This window comes from Nothoprocta perdicaria, unplaced genomic scaffold, assembly GCF_003342845.1.
Source record: "Nothoprocta perdicaria isolate Ctin4 unplaced genomic scaffold, notPer1 scaffold_0, whole genome shotgun sequence".
Taxonomy (NCBI): Eukaryota; Metazoa; Chordata; class Aves; order Tinamiformes; family Tinamidae; genus Nothoprocta; species Nothoprocta perdicaria.
In genome coordinates, this window is record NW_020454092.1 from 18,148,027 (window position 1) to 18,166,380 (window position 18,354).

Consider the following 18,354-nt stretch of genomic DNA (forward strand, 5'->3'; position numbering starts at 1 on the left):
AATCTGTCCTTTCTCTTTTTCACTGATTTCCTTAGTGCCACAAATCATCTTGTCCTCCACGCACTCCTCCTTACTAAGGCTGTGACAGGCACAGTCCTTCTCTTACTGGTAAGCAACAAAGGTAGTGACTGTTCACAAACGATTACTGAGATCAGCCTGTCCAGAGAGAGACGCGTTTTGGGATGGGTGGAACCTGCCTGTTAGCACTTGTACCTGTTGAGAAGTGGGGGCTTGAGGGGGAGAGAAGACAGGTCACTCCTGCAAAATCGTCCTTGCCAAAAGTGGCTTTTGACCATAGTTTCTGAAAGGCAAATCTGCTGGGTTTGGAAGGCACCAGCGTTTTCCCTTGCCCACCAGCAAGCCCAGCTAAGAGGTACTTTATCTTGCTCAAATTGTCTGGGTGAGAGAGTGAGGGCGCAGGCAAGACCCTGTCCCGTCCTTCATAGGGCAGAGTGCTCATCATCCCAACAAAACAGCCCTCAGGAGATGCCTGGAGGAGGTTGCTGCTAACCAGGTTTGGGAGCTGCAAATGCCTAGGGGAGGAAATGCTGGACCCGCCCGTGGCATTTGGCAGGCACTGGGCATTTAGTTGGTTCAGCAGCCTGTCCCTGAGGGCTGAACTGAGGGCAGAAGYGTCTTCCCCACAGGCCCCCCTGCCATTAAAAACCCTGCAGGTGGGTCTGGCAGCGAGAGGGGCTGTGCGGCAGTGCTGTGAAATATGTAGTGCTCACATTAGCACAGCTACACATTTTGGGAAAGCTAAYGGGAAACAGCCTCCCCACTTACTCACATCGCTGCTTTCTACCCTCAGGCTCCCCTTTTTGTCCTTTGAATGAATGTGCCTGGACATAAGTTATTTTACGGCCTCTCGCTGCACCACAGTGCACTTTTGCATGCTGTGGCTCTTTTAAATAAACGTTCTCATCCTCRAAACAGGTGAGATGCTGCAGGAAGCCCAGAGGCTGCTCTTCGAGAGACCCAGGGATAGGAACACACAGCGGAGCTTTGCTTTTCCCCAAAAGCCCCAGCCCCARGGAGCCTCATCCCGATCCACCCATGCAAAACACAGTGCGGGCTGCGCCGGGGCCCAAAGCTGCAGCAAGATTTGCTCCTGGCTTTGGACTGCAAGGATGACACCATTGCAGAGCTAATGCTGGTCACCAGGACATGCCGGAAAGGGAGAAAACTGAGGTAGGAAGGAGGGAAGCACAGATGGAAAGAAACAGAAGTTTTGAGGGTGGTTAAAGCAATTGGGTGAGTTTGGAGAGAGAGGTGATTAGATCACATGCAAAAACAAACCCAAAGGAGGTGCTCAAAGATGTGCAGGTGTGATACAATATTCCAAGGGGAAGTTGGAAAACACCACTGGAAATATCCTCATAACTTCTATAGATCCCTGTTTGCCCCAGGGAGACATTGGCACCCACAGCCACCTTGTGCATGGCTCCAGGGTGCCYACACAAACCCAGGCAGGAAGAGATTTGCTGAAAATACTGCTATATTGGGTTGCAGCTCGGGTGCTCAAAACAGCCAGCAGCAGGATCCRCAGCCCTGGGAGAGCCACGCTGCTCTCCCAACAGCAGGACAGGCGGAACCCGACGTGGGAAGAGCTGCAGAGCACCGGAGATGCTGCACAGACAGACCAAGGGACGTTAGGAAGCAGGGCAGGGAAGGCAGCGTCCACTGGGAGCTTCTCCAGGAGGAGGAAGACATCTGTGGGAAAATCCCAGTGTGGCTCCCGTGGGGATCTCCTCACAGCAGCACCAGCCCCACGATGGCGATGACCATGAGGAGCCCCGCGAGGACGCAGATGCTGATGAAGACCACGTCGCTGGTGTCGCGGGGCGGCTCCGGCTCGCGCCGCTGGCCCTCGGCGAGGTTTTCGGCGCGCGCACCGGGCCGTTGCGGCTCGGGGCCCTCCAGCAGGCTGGCCCGGGCCTCCTTCCTCTTGGGCTCGCACTGCACCTCGTAGCGGTGCACGTCRTCGCGGCCACCCGCCGAGAAGTTGAGGTAGAGCACGCCGACGATGACGGAGGTGCCGTTCCTCCTCTGCGAGGCGGCAGCGTGATGCGCGGGGCGGCGCAGGCGCCCTCCCGTCCCGCCGCGGCGCCCCAGCCTACCTGTGCCTCGCTGCCGCAGGCGTCGAACCTGGCGTGGATCCTAAAGCTGGAGCCRGCCACGTGGGCGGCGCAGGACGGGCTGCCCAGGTAGACCTGGTGCCTCTCCAGCGCGGCCAGCGACTGCACAGGGATCTGGATGTGGAAGTCTGTCCGCGTGCAGGTGACGTTCACAGGCACCACTGTCGGCACAGAGGGAGATGGGGCATTTGGGGTGAACCATCACCGCACCTTTCCCCCCAAAAAGGGTTATTTTTCACAGGGACCTCATGGCTGGGAGTGCCGTGAGCACCATTGGGAAGATGGGGAGCTGCTCCAGCTAGAGTAGCTCCTCATGTGCCCCTTCCTCCCACTCCCTTTTTAAGGAACTGCTGTGTTCCTTAAACGCAGGTTTTAGGACCTGCATCCTAAAACACAGGTTTTTGGACCTGCACYAAACCGGGCGATTTCCACGCGGGCACCAACTCACCTCCGACGTAGGCGGCGGCAAAGCCCCGCTTGGCCGTGCTGCGGTCCGTGCGCAGCACCAGCAGCAGCTCGTGGCCGCTGGACACGACGGGGGGCAGCCGCTCGCGGCCGCACCGCTCGCCCAGCAGCGGGGCGCCCTCGGCGCCGCCGTCAAAGGCGGCCACGCGGTCGTAGTCGCAGCGCCCCGTCAGGCTGCTGCGGCCCTCCAGCTCCAAGTCCAAGAAGAAGACTTTGACTCGGTAGCCCGGGGGCAGCTGGATGGTCCACTGGCACTGGAGGTTGTTGGGGTAGAAGTTGGGGTACTGGGGGCTGGAGAAATTCCCTCGGATGGCCGTGTACACCTCCTGGCACTTGCCTGCTTGGGAATACAGCAAAGAAAACAGGGAAAATCTCAAGCCACCTGGAGAGACTCCCTGGGAGTTCCCTGGGAGAACCTCCCTGGGAGGTTCCCTGGGACTTGTATCCCTGCATCCTTGTGGATGCATCTCCTATGCAGCAGGATGGCCCTGCCCATGCCATGTGAACCAATGTCCCTTAGATGCCACCTCCTTCCAGCCCTGTGGGGCTGCCTTGCCCATGCTGTGCCCGTACCGGAGTAGAAGTAGGCTTTGAAGCCCCTGCCGCCGATGTTGAAGTCGGACTTGAAGACGACGAGGAGCTCGTGGCCGGAGGAGACGGTGCGGGGAGGGCGGCTGCTGCCGCAGTAGCGGCCCAGGCGGGCGGCTGCTGCCGTGGCGCCATCGAAGAGGGCCACGTAGTCAAAGCTGCACTCGTCGTCGTTCTCCACCTGRAAGTCGGCGAAGACCAACCGGACACTGGTGCCCGCCGCTGCCCGGATGCTCCAGCGGCACTCGGCGTTGTTGGGGTAGTTCTCTGGRTAGTCGGGGCTGGTGATCTCTCCGGAGAGTGCCGTGAGCTCCCCACCACAGACGTCTGTAGAGAGGAACAGGGTTGGAGACCATGATGGCCATCTTGCTCTTTCTCATGGCCCGTCCAACCCCAGGGGCAGGATGAGTGGTTGGCGAGCATGGTCTTATGGCTGGGGGTTGGTGACCATGATGGACACCCTCTTTCTTCTCTGTGCTCATCCCACTCTGGGGGAGGAAGGAGAAGTTGGTGATGGTGATGACCATCCCACTCCTTCTCATGGCCCATACCACCCTGGATACAGTGCCCTATCTCCCCACGCAGCATCCCCCGCTGCGGCTACCTCTGCGGTAAGCTGCAGCAAAGCCATGGCTGGCCACGTGCTTGTCCGAGTGGAAGATGACAGCCAGGACGTGCCAGGAGGAGGTGAAGGAGGGGGGCGGCTGGTGGCCRCAGAAGGTGCCCAGCAGGTTGCTGTGGTCGCGGGTGACACCGTTGTAGACCTGCAGGTAGTCATAGCCGCAGGCGTCGTGGTACTCCAGGTCGAAGTGGCTGAAGGTGAGCAGGACGGAGGAGCCCTCGGCCACCACGATGAGCCAGGTGCACTCGGTGTCGTAGGGGTAGAGGCCAGGGAAGTTGGGGCTGGAGAAGTTGCCGGAGGGCGCTGAGAGTACCCCGCCACATTTGATGCCTGCAGGGAAACAGCGCCTGGAAGGGTGGCACGTCCAGGGATGCCCAGATCCTGCTCCAGGAGGAGAGGAGAAGCGCTCCAAAGGGCTCCAAAGGACCCTTCTCCACTTGAGTCTGAGCTCTGAGAGAGGCATCAATGGCTCAGTTTGCTTACCCATGAGTTATGCATGCACAGATCAATTTTCCAAGGAAATCTTTACACTGAGGTATAATTGGTATGGACTATGGACATCGACATAAATAAGGTGGCAAGGTGGCAGCTGGCTGTCACCTGCCCCGCGGGGGCATCAGGTTTCAGGCTACATAAGGGAGCTGGAAGATCAGGAACAGGTATCAACCCCCAGCATYACCCGTTGGCACCACTGGGGCCGGGGCCCCAGAACCCAGCAGTGTTTGGGGAGAGGAGAGCAGCTCCTGGCCGGCCRACCCACCGGGCTGAGGGCTCAGTGGAGCCCTGGCCACCGGCTCGCTCGCTCCGCAACCTGCCTCCAACCCGCAGGACACGTCATCCACAGCGGGGACATTCCACACACACTGATATGCATGCAGATACACACATACATACATATGTATACATACATGTATGTGTGCATGCATGTGTGCTTGCATTTAGGGGCATGCACAGCTCCAGAATGGAGGAGATGCTTCAGCAAAGTGACCCCAGACCTCCTACCTCTGCCTCCAGCAAAATGAGCAGGAAAGGAGGAGCAGGAGGAAGGGGAGGAGGAGGAGGGAGCCCCGCTTCACCCCTCTCTTACCTCTGCTGTCTCCAGCAGTGGGACAGGCCACGCACAGGAGCGCCAGCACAGCCACCCAACCTGCCCCACGGCGCCCCATCCTCYGGCACCGCCGGGTCCTTCCCGAGCTGCCTATCCGGGAGACAGAGAAAAAAAATAAATAATTAAATTAAAGAGAGGGATAAATAAAAAGCGGGAGGACTGCAGAATTAATAGCGGGATGAATAATTCATCGCTTGTTTGAATTAAGAGCGGCAAGGTAACTTGATCTATTCCTCCCTTCCTTCACTCAGTTTTAATGATCTGGATCAAATGTCTCAAGGATTTACACTGTACCAGATACCTTGTCAATACACTATATTTAGAAGAGATATTAATGTTTCAGATATGGTGTATAATGGCAGTAAGTCTGGGCTGACAATATGCCCTTAAGGGGCTATGAAAATAATTTAGTTTGCCAGGCGAGACAGTGAACCGGAATGGGAATTTCAGGCGGAGCAGGGAAAAGCACCTCGGGAGCGCAGGTGATTTATACTGCGGCACTCGCTGCACAAAGCCAACTGTTGATAAAGGCCGGAGGCGCCGGCACGGCCTTGCAGTCCAGGGCTTTTTGTCCCATGCCAGGCGGTCCCAACGGGCTACAGCCCTTGCAAAGGGCAGGAGGGCAGCAGAGAAAAAGCACCCAAAACCCCACCAATTCTTACAGAACCCATCCAGACCGGGGAAGTCACAATGTTCACCCACTTGCAAAGCAGCCAGGATCAGCTGAACTCATCCCAGGTTGGGTGGTGGTGCCAGGAGGTGCTGTGTCCATCGGAGAAGCACCAAATCCAGCAGCTTTCCGGCTCCTTGCCTCCTGCCCAAGAGCAAACCCACTCCTTTTCCTGCCATATCCGACACCAAGACGATCACTGGGAACTGAAAAAACCTGCAAAGGCCTCAAAAAGGAAACGCTGCCCAAGAGACTGAGGCGGAAAAAAATGTCACCTTCAAAGAAGCAGCAAGTATCTCTAAATCTCAGCCGGTGAGACAAGCTGCATTTATTAATTAAGCAATGAGGATCGATGCCTGGGAYGTTTGCTGGGGATTAATGATGGGCTGGGAGGAGCTGGTGGCCCGAGGTGCCGCTAAGGCCCATTAACGCCAACTGGTCATTAATCCCGGGAAGCGCTCGGTGCCAAGGTCATTAAGTGCCTGCATATATTTATGGGACTTAATAACAACAACAACAATATTTACGGGGAGGGTCCTTGCTCGGAGACCGGCCTTTGCAGGAGCCGCAGGAGCAACTTCCAGGGATGTTGGGAAAGGGATCGGCGCTCGCTCCCGTCGGACCAGGCCAGAGGGCAGAGGGGAGGCGCAGGGAAGGAAGGAGAGGAGCAGTAATTACGGAGGAGAGCCAGGCGGGTTCATTAGAGACGTGCTGCACAGGGGCTCCCCCTTCCCGCCGTCCCCCTGGGGGCAGATCCATAAATCATGAGCCCAAAAGGCACTGGATTCATTTAAACAGAGAGGAGGCGATCAGGACGACGAGACGTCGGAGAAGATCAAAGGTTTAAATACRGTCCCCAGGAGAAACAGGGGAATTATTTAGGCAAGAAATAATGAGATGAAATTAAGGAGGTATTTAGGGGTGGCTTGCTCCATCCTCCTCATCCCCCTCGGAAATCCTCCACTCTCCCAAAGCGAGCGGCAAGTTTTGCCATTTCAAAAGCGCTCTGGGGATTTTTAGCGACATCTCAGACAGGCAGATTTTCTTTTGTCAAACCAGACTTGCCCACACAAGATTTCCAGCGTGTGCAATTTCCCAGGAATAGTTTCTCCCTCTTCCTGGCTAGGGCCAAAGCAGGGAATGCTCCCAAAGAAAGCAGCTCCTTACCTATCAACCCCACGCTACGCACAACTTCTCCATGGAGGACAGGCTTAAATCAGGGCTGAGGTTTAGCCCTGGATCCAGTGTGGGCACCGTTCCTGGTTATTTCTGTGTTAAAAAGCCAGAACCCCATTTTGTCCCTGGAGAAGAGCTTCTTGTAAATCTTTGCTCTGATGAAGTTACAATAAAAGCTGCATCCTCAGTGGATGAATTCCAGGCACTTGGAATCCCATCACCCTCATCTCACCCGAAAAGCTAACAGAGAAGTGCCCCCATGCCAGGGTACAGAGCTGAGTAGTTTCTGACCGTATTCCATATTGCGTATGTATACAKACAACATACTGCATATGCTACATAATGCTGGCAAAGCACCAGTCTCACAGGGCCAGTRAGTGAAGAAGTCACAAACTCAGTCGAGGTGGAGCGAAGAGGGAGCCGAGGCAGCAGCTGCAGCAGGAGCAGGCAGGGTCTGGGGGAGCCTCGTCCAGGCCCCTCCGCTGTCCCCAGCACGCGGATCGGAGCCACCGCTTCAGTGCACGCTGCTTATTCCAAGCAACGCACAAACCATGGATTGCATCCCTCCAACGGACACCTGGCAGGGCACCACAACACTGCACATTAACACAGAATTCAACTTACGTTACTGGCCTTCATGCGAGAGCAAAAGTGTTTATTTGGGAGCTTTTTAGCACCCTTAAGAGATTCCTCYCTTGAAATGACACATGAAGAATTTACTTAAAATTATTATGCTGTTCCCTGAGGTATGGGTGATTGTAGCAACCAGTCTGGAATGTCACCCAATCTTTAAAACACTCACAAGAGGGGGAATGATGCTAGCAAGAAATATTTGATCCACGGRTCTATGAAACTACATGCTCAGAAAATTCCAGCTATTGAGACATCTGATTTGAAGCAGTATCTGCAGGGAAACAAGGATATCCAAGGCTCGCCCTGAATGTCTCATGTGAGGGATATCCTGCTAAAAGATAAAACATGAATTTTCTTCAAGTCCTGCTGATTTCAAATATCTACTCATATCTTCATTGAAGACAGAGGAGCCACATACTAATACAAATGGCTTTCTTCGACAGGAATTTATTATCGTCCTCATCAAGTCTTCATTTAGCCGACCAGTGTATGTGTTTTCCTGATAGCTCCAAGGAAGGTTTTCCAGCGAACTTTCCTGAAAAAGCAAAAGGTTGCAGGGTGCCACAGGAAAACAGAGGGCTCGCAGGCCCATCTCTAACATCTCCTCACACTACTGCAGAGGAGGTTTTCACCCCCATGGATCAGGGTCTCTGTGCAGACCCGGCCCATCCTGAGAGCTGGGTTCCTATTACAAAATCTGGATTAAACCCTTCTCTGAAAAGGGGCCTGGCAGCTCACTCAGAGGGGATGTAACAAATCTAGGGAGTAACCAGTGCTAAGAAACACTGTAAAACTTTCCCCTTTGAGAACCACTTCCCACCATGCCTCTTGTATCCCAAGTCTATTCCTCTCTCCCCCCTCTTCCATTCCCAAGTCTCTTTCAGCACCGTCTCCCACAGATAAAACAACCAAAAGAAGCCCACCCTGCTCCAAACATCATTCTGATTCTTTGACAGGAGAAATGTTAGATCCCATGCTGCTAGGTCCAGTGGGGACTCTCCTTTTGCTATTAATGAGAAGCAGATATGGGTGAGATGTGATGGTGACAGACAGCAGAGTGAGACATCAAGACAGATGGACAGACAAGTGTGTGATCCTAAAAGGGAATATCCATAACCCAGTGCTGAACTATGACAAACCTCTTAAGAAAAGGGATGGAAAGGGAGAGAATTGAGGGGAGGACAGTGCTGAAGGGATGAGATGGGCTTCTTGCTCTGCACTAGGTGGAAGTCCAGGACCTCCAAACGCTCTCGAGACAGCTCTGTCCTCCAAAGGGCATCTATGCTATTTCACCACAGCTAATGGTTATGCTCCTACAGATCAGCTGAAGGGTTGCCCAATTCACAAGTACTTTTCCTTATACCCAGTCTCCTCATCTTGTCAAGGCCATATATGGAACGTAATGTATGAGGCAGATCCACCACAAGAGATAAAAAAAAAAAAAAATCATCTGAGAAACTAAAAATGCAATGGGATTCACTCCCTCAGCATAAATAATTCTTTCTATAACCTCTCTGCAATGAATACTCATTTCTGAGAGAAATAATTTCCAGCTACCAAATCTGTGCAGAACACAGGCAACTTTGGGACCATATGAAAAGGAAAAAGACTGCTCAAAGTGTAAGACTACTGAGAGGTATGCCCTCATCTCATGGATTTGGCATAGAAAACAATTTTACAGAGTGGGACACAACTTTAAGAAGTTTGAAAATGGGTCAGCTGGGAAAATAATTTTCTGAGAAGTTGGTGCTAACCTACATAGAAGCARAGAGCTGTAGCCATGAGCAATGAATGAAAATAAGGACAGATTTAGGCACTGGCATTAAGAAAGGAGTAGTTTGTTTGCTGTGAGTTGAGTTTTCTTTGGGTAAATGTTTAGGTGCAGCAGCAGTGGGGCAGGATCATGACCAATGGTGGACACCAACCAGTGGCTCCTTCCCAAGAGGACCATGACCAAGGCAAGGAAAAAGGAACAAGCAACGATGGTCACTTCCACGAAACTCTCCAGATTCATAGCAATATCAAAATATGTAGATTTAAGAACTGCAGTGACTGGATCACAAAATTGCTTCACTGGCTGGGAAGAATTAAGATCACACTGACATAAAAACCAAGGCAACAGAGCTTCATCCAGCACACAGAACCCCTGCATCAAAGTACTTCCTATCTATTTATTTACCTGGCTTAGGACATAAAATATCCTGACGTTCCAGTATCGAGCCAGTTCCTGGAGAAGAGGTTTTAGATAAATGTTTCCAAACGAATGGAAGCAGCCAACAAGAGTTACAAAGGTTTCATCCTCTTCATTTTCTGTTATGGACTGGAGGATGGGAAGCATCGGTGCGAGGCCAGTACCAGAAGCCACCATGAGCAGTTCCCCATACTAAAAACGAAGCAGAGGATTTTGAAAGAACAATTGTGCTTGCACACTAATGCCCTCATTCTCCACTCCTGCCTGCTGCCACCCTGATACAGGGTCCCTCATGAGGAAAAAAACCCATATCAGATATGTGAAGGACACGAATCAGTACATTCAGATCTCAGAATGTATCTTTCAGCAAAACCCATCCATGGGTAAAGATAACACTTTCAGGATTTATACAGCAAATGCAATGAAAAAGCAAAAAAAAAAAACCACAAACACAAACATTTTTTCTACAAATTTTAGCCTTGAAATCAAGGCTCACCTTTGTTTCAATTCCAATGCAGCAGCACCCTTTGCTGACCCACTGTGGGTTGTTTTCCCRTTGGAAATGACCCTTGGCTTAATCTTGGATGCTCTAAAGTACAATCCTGAATGTTAACTCAAGGGAATGGTTTCTTTCCCATCTCAATCCGTTCATTGTCCTGGTGCAGTCTGACTTTCCTCAAAGAACTACCAGCAACACCTAACACTTCACATCAGCAGTGGGAACACTCAGTCTGTTCATTGATGGCACCAGCAGAGGCTCAGGACAAGGACGTTCAGCAGGAGAGTGCTCAGGAGGACAGAAAGTCCCCAGCACCTTCGCCAGCTCAGCCAATGCTCCAGGGCCTGAACTGGGAATTACGCCCCTATTCTGGGCCTCATTGTCCTAACCATTTTGCACCTACTCATCATGGAAAAGGTTTGGGTAACCCCAACCCTATGCAGTCAGACACAACCTCTTGCAGCGCTGGAGACAAAGAAGGCTCCAGAAGTAGGATGCAACAGAGGAGCTACTGGCATGAAAAATATCCAAATGGATTTGCTATACACACGGCAAACTCCTACTACCTTCACTGAGAGCTAGAGCATATCTTTTATGTGCATATCCATCTGAGCTTGAAATTATTTCCTTTATACTATCCCAAGGTTTAATTATTCAGAGTCAGTGACAACTAGCAGTCTGTAAAATCTCACAGGTTTCAGCCCTAAGCGTGGCCCTCTCACCAGGACAAGGGCTAAGCAGGTCCACCCCACCTGCCCTCATGAGCAGGAGTCTGTTGGGGAAATTCTGCTATGAAACTCATAGCCAGGACCTCCATCACAATTTATAAATAACAAGCAGTACAACAAGTTATTGCAAGGTGACTTACAAACTTAATGAATGAGGATCACCCTGCCAGCCTGTGAACGCAGCTACTTCTGCGCACGGCAGTTCTGGCCTGTCCCAGAGAGGAGCTCAAGGCTTAAGAACAGAAGAGAACAATAGCCCAAAACTGCAGGGAGAGTATTTCAGGAATCATAACACAATTTGGAGTYTGGCCACTGGGATTTTACAGCTCTATTTTTAATTAAAACAGGGGAAAAGGGAAAGGGGGCACTTGGACTTTAAATGATAAGTATTTCAATTCTGTTTCCTATTTTAAAGGTCAGAATTAAGTAAACAAACTACTGTGTGTGAGAAACCATCCCTTGAAACTGGATCTCCTTTCTTTGCAGCAAATCTCCTACCAGCAGTTGGGACCAAAACTGCAGAGCCMCTGGGTGACACGACATCCAAGAGGCTGAAAGTTCAACACCTCTTGTCCACTCATACTCACACACAAAACAACAAGATCCAAACAAGCCAAAATCCAATCTGCATTCCTTGCTGGTGCAAAATATGCCCCTGTACTTTAACACAGCAAGAACTTCTAATGCAAGTGAGGCCCAAAGATCTTTACTAATATTTTCCAGTCTCTAGCGCCCACCTCCTTCTCCTCTTATTTCTTAAATATTCTGCAGGCAACAAGGTGTGTATTTTTTCCAACTGTACTACTGTGCAATAACCTGGGAAGTCCCTAAAATAACCATGAAAACAGTAACCACTCAATGTCTTTCCTTTGGCATAAGCTAACTGCTGTGAGCTGAAGCAACCTATGTCTCTTAGGGAACTAACCTTATTAGGCTGGTAGGGGAACCCTCCGAACGGCCCACGCCAAAAGACCATGTCTCCTTTTTTCCAGGTTTTTATGTATTGTGACATTAGCCCAGCTTCATAGCACTAATAAAAAAACATTGCAGAAAAGAAAAGAATAATTATACTGTGTTGGAAAGTTTCCCAGCTTAAAGTCAATTATAAAGTTATCTACATTTAAACAAGAAGGGGGCAAAAATACATTTCATGCGTTTTAGAAGAAAGAAAGATCGTTCTATTTGAAAATAATTCAAAGTTATACCCCAAACAAAGACATTTAAATTAAATCATATTGGATCCATTCCAGCTTGACTATAATGTAAACATAATCCACTCTCACGCAGTCTGAATTTTCCAAAACTGGAAAAAGCATAGCAGAGCTCTTGCTTACAAAGCACGCAAAGAAGAGTGTCTTGAATGCAAATCACAGTCCAAGGCTTCAAGCATTCTCCAAATCTCAGAGTATGGGGTCTGCAAATGCCCTCTGGGTACTGATAGTTGTATAAACACTGCACAGTTGCTGCTTTATTTCAGCCCCTCAGATGTTGTGTTGATACAATTAGTGACCCACAGTCAGCTTTCTCATTTATAATACTCTGTTTTCAAAACAGAGCATCTGGATGTTGAGCTATTCCTCTAATTTTTTTCTCCCAAAATACATATGTATTCTGGCCTCACAGAAGAAAGAMATTAGCAGAAATCTGCCTTGCTTTCTGCCAGGCACCAAGAATATTATCCAGGCTTTTGCTGCAGGAATGCTAACCTAACTCGTGACTGATGAGAAAGAGTCCGTGCTTGCCAGAAACAGAGGAGCAGGGAGAGGCCCCCAAATGAAGGGACCACCCCAGCAGCCCCCCTGCTGTATTTAATTGCTAGGACCACTTACGGTTAGTGAGAGCAAAGGGCATCAAAGCAGAGTATGGTTTGAGGGACACAGGGAGAGAAGAGCAGCAAAGCAGCTGTGCCCACAGAAGAGCCGCGAAAATGCTGGGAAAAGAGCACCCCAGCTGGAGGTGGGAAAATGGGACGTGATAAAAGCCTTCAAAGACTCTCAGCTCCATAAAAGAAGAGGGGTTTTGGGGGTGCTTAATGCACAGGCATTGTATGCCCAGCTCCCTAGCCCAGTGCCTTGGCTGGCCACCAAAGAGCGCTGCAGGCAAATGAAACTGGTAAARTGTAAATGAAACTGGTAAAGTGCAGAGAGGCAAGGAGAAAGGCAAGTGAGAGGATGTTTCTGGGCTTGCAAGTAGTGCCATTAAAGCCACAGGTGCTTCTCACCTCCCCTTAAATAAGATGCTCTGAGTTAGTCAGCAATATTTTGCATTCAGAAGGTTTTGGGCAGGTACCCAGTCTCATGCAAAGAGTGCACAGGACATCACACAGCAGTATTTTACACCTACCTTCTTCAAATACATATGGATTTCATACTTACCTCCTTCAAAGACATATGGATTTTATACCTACTTTATTCAAATAGACATGGAAACCCAAGACAACAACAGAAAAGTCAGCCTCACTTATTGCCTATTCCCAATGGACCAAGGTAATGGAAACTAAAACAATCTTTCACCAAATTTATTTCTGAAAATTGAAGTGTGAGGTGATAGAGTGGGTTTAATTTTTTTTCCTAAATAAAAAGAAAAAATAATTATCTCCTAGGGGAAAACTTCTATACCCAGTTTTACGTGGAGAGAAACCCTAACATTATAAAATCACTCAAAAAGAGGGTTATGCTCTTCAAATGGCAACTCCCTCACTCTTAACTGTAGTATCACAAATGCAATGCTATAATCACAGGAGAGAGAAGGGTCTGAACAGTGCTTGGATTGCATAGTAATAATAATAATATAGTACTTTCCAAAATTGCCTGAATAGTATGAAATATAGCACAACCTACAGAATGAGTTATAAAAATGGCTGCTTTACACTAGTGTTACCAACCTCTTTTGTCACTGCCAGAGAATAACTACAGCTCCCTTTGGGATGAAAGGTTCTATATAAAGGAAAGGTATCATTACAATCATTACTATTATTGAAATGCAAAACCTATGAGTAATAAGCAAGTATACATGAAATTTCACAGTCATCCTGAGCATGCATCCTATCAATGCAACTCAAATGCAGCATTTCTCTCCCCTACCACACACCAATTGCCTTAAGAATGGTGGAATGACCCTCCCACATATGACTTACAGGCACTGTACACATTTCTAAAGAACAAGGTTAGCATCTAATTRTGCAATGAATAATAAACCCCCAAAATGGGAAATCCTGGAAAGCAGGGGGAGGACAAGTGGCCAGGCTCTGCAAGCTGGTTGGGACATCCAGTACTCCAAAATCCACATCTAGACTGGCGTGTGTGTCCACCCCCTAAAAGAKGTACAAATAGAGTAATAGAAAAATCTCCCCAGATTTGATATTTTCCATGCAAAATAAAATAAGTGCCCTGCAGGCTGCATTCAAGCCGGGACACTTGCCCAGCATGGAGCTCTGCTGGGCCACGGGCTACGTCTTTGCTCCAAGGGGCACCAAAACCACAGGAAGCTCCTGGCCCCTGCTTGAGGAYCAGGGGTAGCTGCTGAGGGCTCATCTGTGCTTTTCACCCAAATCAACGCCTTCCCTTGGCTTCAAGAGGTCTCTTTTGCTTTAAACCAAGTAGGGAGGGTAGGCAAAGTGGGCAGAGATTTCCCCAACTCAGTGGTTTAGCTGGGCTGACAACTGGATGTGATTTTATTGATGGATTGAGGAGCTAAAATGAAACCAGGGAGGTGGAATGGGCGCCTCTTTCCACGGAGGCAATAGCAAGGCTCCCCAGAGGCTCGCTCAAAGGGCTTAACGGGGCCCCTGCTGCAAAGCACTTGTTTGTGTGTCACCTTCCCCTGCTTTCTCTTTTGTAAGGGGGAAAAATGCAATTTTTATCAGCAAAGCAGCACAACTGCTTCGGAAACAGTCCAGGAGGGATTTGACGGAGTCTCACTTGATGTGCTGAGAGCATGCTCAGTTCCTGAAAGAAAACACAGTCCCCAGCACCATATACTCTAATCTATRTCATAAGGGCTTACTTACTTTTATTAAGACATCAAAGTAGCCTTCTGCATTCCCTGGGCTAATCGGAGTATARGCTCTCTGGATCTCCAACCCGTTCACCTCTCCTCTGAGGAGAAAAACAGAGGCAGCCTCTGTAACGTTAGTGTCAGCACTCGGCTCCTCCCGGGGGGACCGGCCATGTCCAGTGGCTGCAGGAGGCAGCGGACGGTCTCCCCAGTGGCGCAGGCTCTGCAAGGATGCAAAACATCTCCCAGGGGCTGCAAAAATCGAGGCGGGACATAAGGGTTACAGGCACCTTCTGTTCTCCTTGTGGTGGCCCTGGCTATACCCTGGACACACCAGCAGAAGGACATCGGAGCTGCTTCGTAAGGAGAAGCCAAATGAGCAACAGTGGCAAAGGAAAGAGAAGTTGCTTTATTGCTGAGTTCACTGTCCCTTTCGGGCTGCCTGTCTTGCTCTGTTTGGACAGCAGACAAACAGAGCAGGTAGAGCACAGCCTTGAGGTTGTGTCAATACACCCTGTGCTTTACCGTGCATTTTCTCTTCCCACAGGGCCTATGCACCCTGCTCTGCGTGGCTGGTGATGGTAATTGATTGAAGTGACCCAACCTTTCCTGCTGCTGTGTTAGGAAACGGCCGGAGCGAGGAGCAGGCGCTTCCACCAGCTGGAAGCATCAGCTGCTAACGYGCAAATAACATCAACGGAGAGATACCCATCAACGGCATCGTGACACGGCCTCTTCTGTCTGGCAGTGATGACCACAGATGGTCAGGGGAGACATAAAATTCTCCCAAGAGGCTTCTTTCTGGCAAGCAACAAACCACCCAAGGGAGCTGTTTTGCTAAGAAATCAGTTGTGAAATGCCTGGATGTTCAATGCGACACCCCAGGTGCAGAGTGACCCCAAGATTTGAGACCCAAATACTGAGCCCTGGGCTTAGCACAGCTCACTGCTTTCATCCCAACACACTAGAGTCAATCATCTCTTTTAAACACCCATTCTCTGATGCTTTCTTTCCCGAAATGGGTTTTCTTAATCACAGTTCTTTCTGACCCACTAATACTAAAGAAAAATATAGCTTTGAAAGGGCTTTTACCATAGAATTAGCAACACTAACGAGCTCACGAGTTCTTTCATCGGCACCATTGTGGAGGTATAGAAATTATGATTTCCTTGGCATGAAGCCGTTTTCTATTAGCAAAAGCCTACATATTAGGTTATATAATGTGGTCTGTTTAACTAGCATGGAGAACAATACCTTAATACGATATGTTGTCCTAAACTCAATCGCAGACTGCTATTTCCTGGTAATTCAAATCTGTACTGGTAGGTGTCCTCTGTTAGCTGCTCCACTGAGCTTAGGCTGAATGCAGTAAATGAATCTGGATTTAGCTCTGAATTATTGCTCTGCAAGAACAACAATAAATAATTACTCGGTTAGACGATGTCTTTTATTATTTCATTTTTCTTTTGAAGCAAATGCGTGTGCTAATTTGGTGCTGGAGATACTCTGCACTCCAGAAGAGGGTGCATTAAATGCCTGGGCCCAGCACAAATTTCAGCTCTCTGCAGATTCATTATTAGGTCCTTCGGCACGTGATTTGGGAGCTCCGACTTCTTTTCCCCCTTTGTTAAATTACATTTTTACACCTTACAGCATGGTCAGCCTATTATGGCTCATTGCAATCCTTTTCTCGTGCCTGGAAACAAATAAAACTGATACTGCTCACAGAGCTGAGCACTGCTTTGGGGGCAACTTCAAAGCTACCGATGGCCATTTTGGATAGGAAACATCATTAGCTGTTTCACTGCTAATCATTTTTGCCTTATCTGGAACTGTTAATCTTATGCAAAAGGGCACTGACAATCTCAAAATCACACTGCAAAGACGATGCTCCACTGCACGAAATAACTCTTGTCATTTGCTGAGCATGAATCTATAAAAATAAAAAAAAAATGGGGGGGAGAAATGGAAAATCTCAGGAAGGGGAATTCTCTAAGGATATCAGCAGCAGAGAAAATTGTCATTGTCTTTGTGACCTGTTCCCGGTTTTCCCTGGGGTTGGCTCTGACAGGGCACATGTGCAGGGCACGGGGTCTGGCAGGGGCAGCTGCAGCTCCAGGGACACCCGGGGGCCCCAGGAGACCCCGGCATGTGGAAAACCCCTTAACGCAGGCAGGGAGCGAGGGACAGGAGGGTGGGCGCTGCGGGGCCCAAGGGGAACGCACCTGCGCGTGGTGATCGGCCAGCAGCTCGGCGTTGCCCGCGGGCCGGGCCCGCCGCCAGCGCGCCAGCGCGGCCGCGTAGCTGTCGTGGACGCAGGGGCGGCAGCCGCCGCCGCAGCACTGCCCCGGGGCCGGCGGCCGCGGCGCCCGCGCCAGCCACGCCGCCTCCTCCCCGCCGCCCGGCGCCTGCAACACAGCACCCAGGGGATCCCGTCACCCAGAGGAAGGCACCGCTAGGGATCAGCCAGCCCAGYCCCTGCTCCAGCGGGGACACCCGGAGCATGGGCTGTAGGGCTTTGGAAGATCTCCAGAGCAGGAGCCTCCACAGCCTCCCTGGGCAGCCTGTGCCAGGGCTCGGGCACCCCACAGCAAGAAGTTCCTCCTCACGTGGAGATGGAGMTGCCTGGGTTGCAGCTTGTCTCCATTGCCCCCTGTCCTGTCACTGGCCACCACCAAGAAGAGCCTGGCCCCCTCCTCCCTACATTTCCCCCTCAGGTGCTCCCACATATTGATCAGATTCCCTCTCATCCTTCTCTTCTCCAGGATAAACAGGTCCTGCTCACTCAGTCTTTCCCCATTGGAGGCTCCAGTCCCTTAATCATCTTGGTCGCTCTATGCTGGACCCGAGCAACCCAGCCTCCTGGTGCGGGAATACTGTACCAGCCTGGGAATGTTGTACCAGTGTGGGAATACTGTACCAGGGCGGGAATACTGTACCGGCACGGGAACACCGTACCGGCGCGGGAAGGTTGTGCTGGTCATTAGCGCTGCGGAAGGCGAGCGCGCAGCTCAAACCGGGTGACCTGGCAGGCCATGGATGTTCCGCTTTATCATTGGGTTTAAGGCTGGCTTTACTGCTCAGACAACCAGGAAAGGACAACCCCCTTTTTTTTTTTTTCTCCTTTTGTGCTTATTTCCCTTGGACGTTGGGCCCCAGTGCGGCCCTGTTTTACACAAGCCGCGGGCCGCCCGCCCTCGGGCTCCCCGTCGGGCTCACAAGCCGACACCTTGGCAATCACCCCCGTTTTCCGCAGGAACTGGGAATCACCCGCGTTCTTCCCTCCTTGCGCCCCCAAGGAATGGGGCGGGGGGGGGCACAATGGGGGGGCGCACAGGGCCCCCCCCCCCGGGTCTCCCTGGGGTCCGGGCTGCTCCCCCAGGAGGGGCCGTCCCCCAACTCCCCGGCCCGGCCCGGCGGGCTCCCCCGGACCGCCACTCACCGCCATGCGCCCTCCCCGCCGCACTTTGGCGACGCTCCCTCAGCCCGCCCGCCCCGCGCGCCGCCATTGGCCGCCATTGGCCGCCGCCCGTCGCGGGC

General features: G+C 50.9%; 2 protein-coding genes across 2 annotated transcripts; both read right to left on the reverse strand.

Moving 5' to 3' along the window:
- Positions 1-1,752: 1,752 nt before the first annotated feature.
- CDCP2 (CUB domain containing protein 2) lies at positions 1,753-4,300 on the reverse strand. The gene is made up of 6 exons (XM_026054173.1): positions 4,297-4,300; positions 3,796-4,143; positions 3,177-3,518; positions 2,587-2,940; positions 2,121-2,299; positions 1,753-2,049 (listed from the first exon to the last, which is right to left on the reverse strand). Exons 1-6 carry the CDS (start codon positions 4,298-4,300, stop codon positions 1,753-1,755), a joined length of 1,524 nt encoding a protein of 507 aa, XP_025909958.1.
- A 3,431-nt stretch (positions 4,301-7,731) lies between these two features.
- Positions 7,732-18,262, reverse strand: LOC112960028 (NADH-cytochrome b5 reductase-like). The gene is made up of 7 exons (XM_026054201.1): positions 18,257-18,262; positions 17,040-17,189; positions 16,069-16,217; positions 14,828-14,915; positions 11,744-11,848; positions 9,580-9,783; positions 7,732-7,935 (listed from the first exon to the last, which is right to left on the reverse strand). Exons 1-7 carry the CDS (start codon positions 18,260-18,262, stop codon positions 7,732-7,734), a joined length of 906 nt encoding a protein of 301 aa, XP_025909986.1.
- Positions 18,263-18,354: the final 92 nt, after the last annotated feature.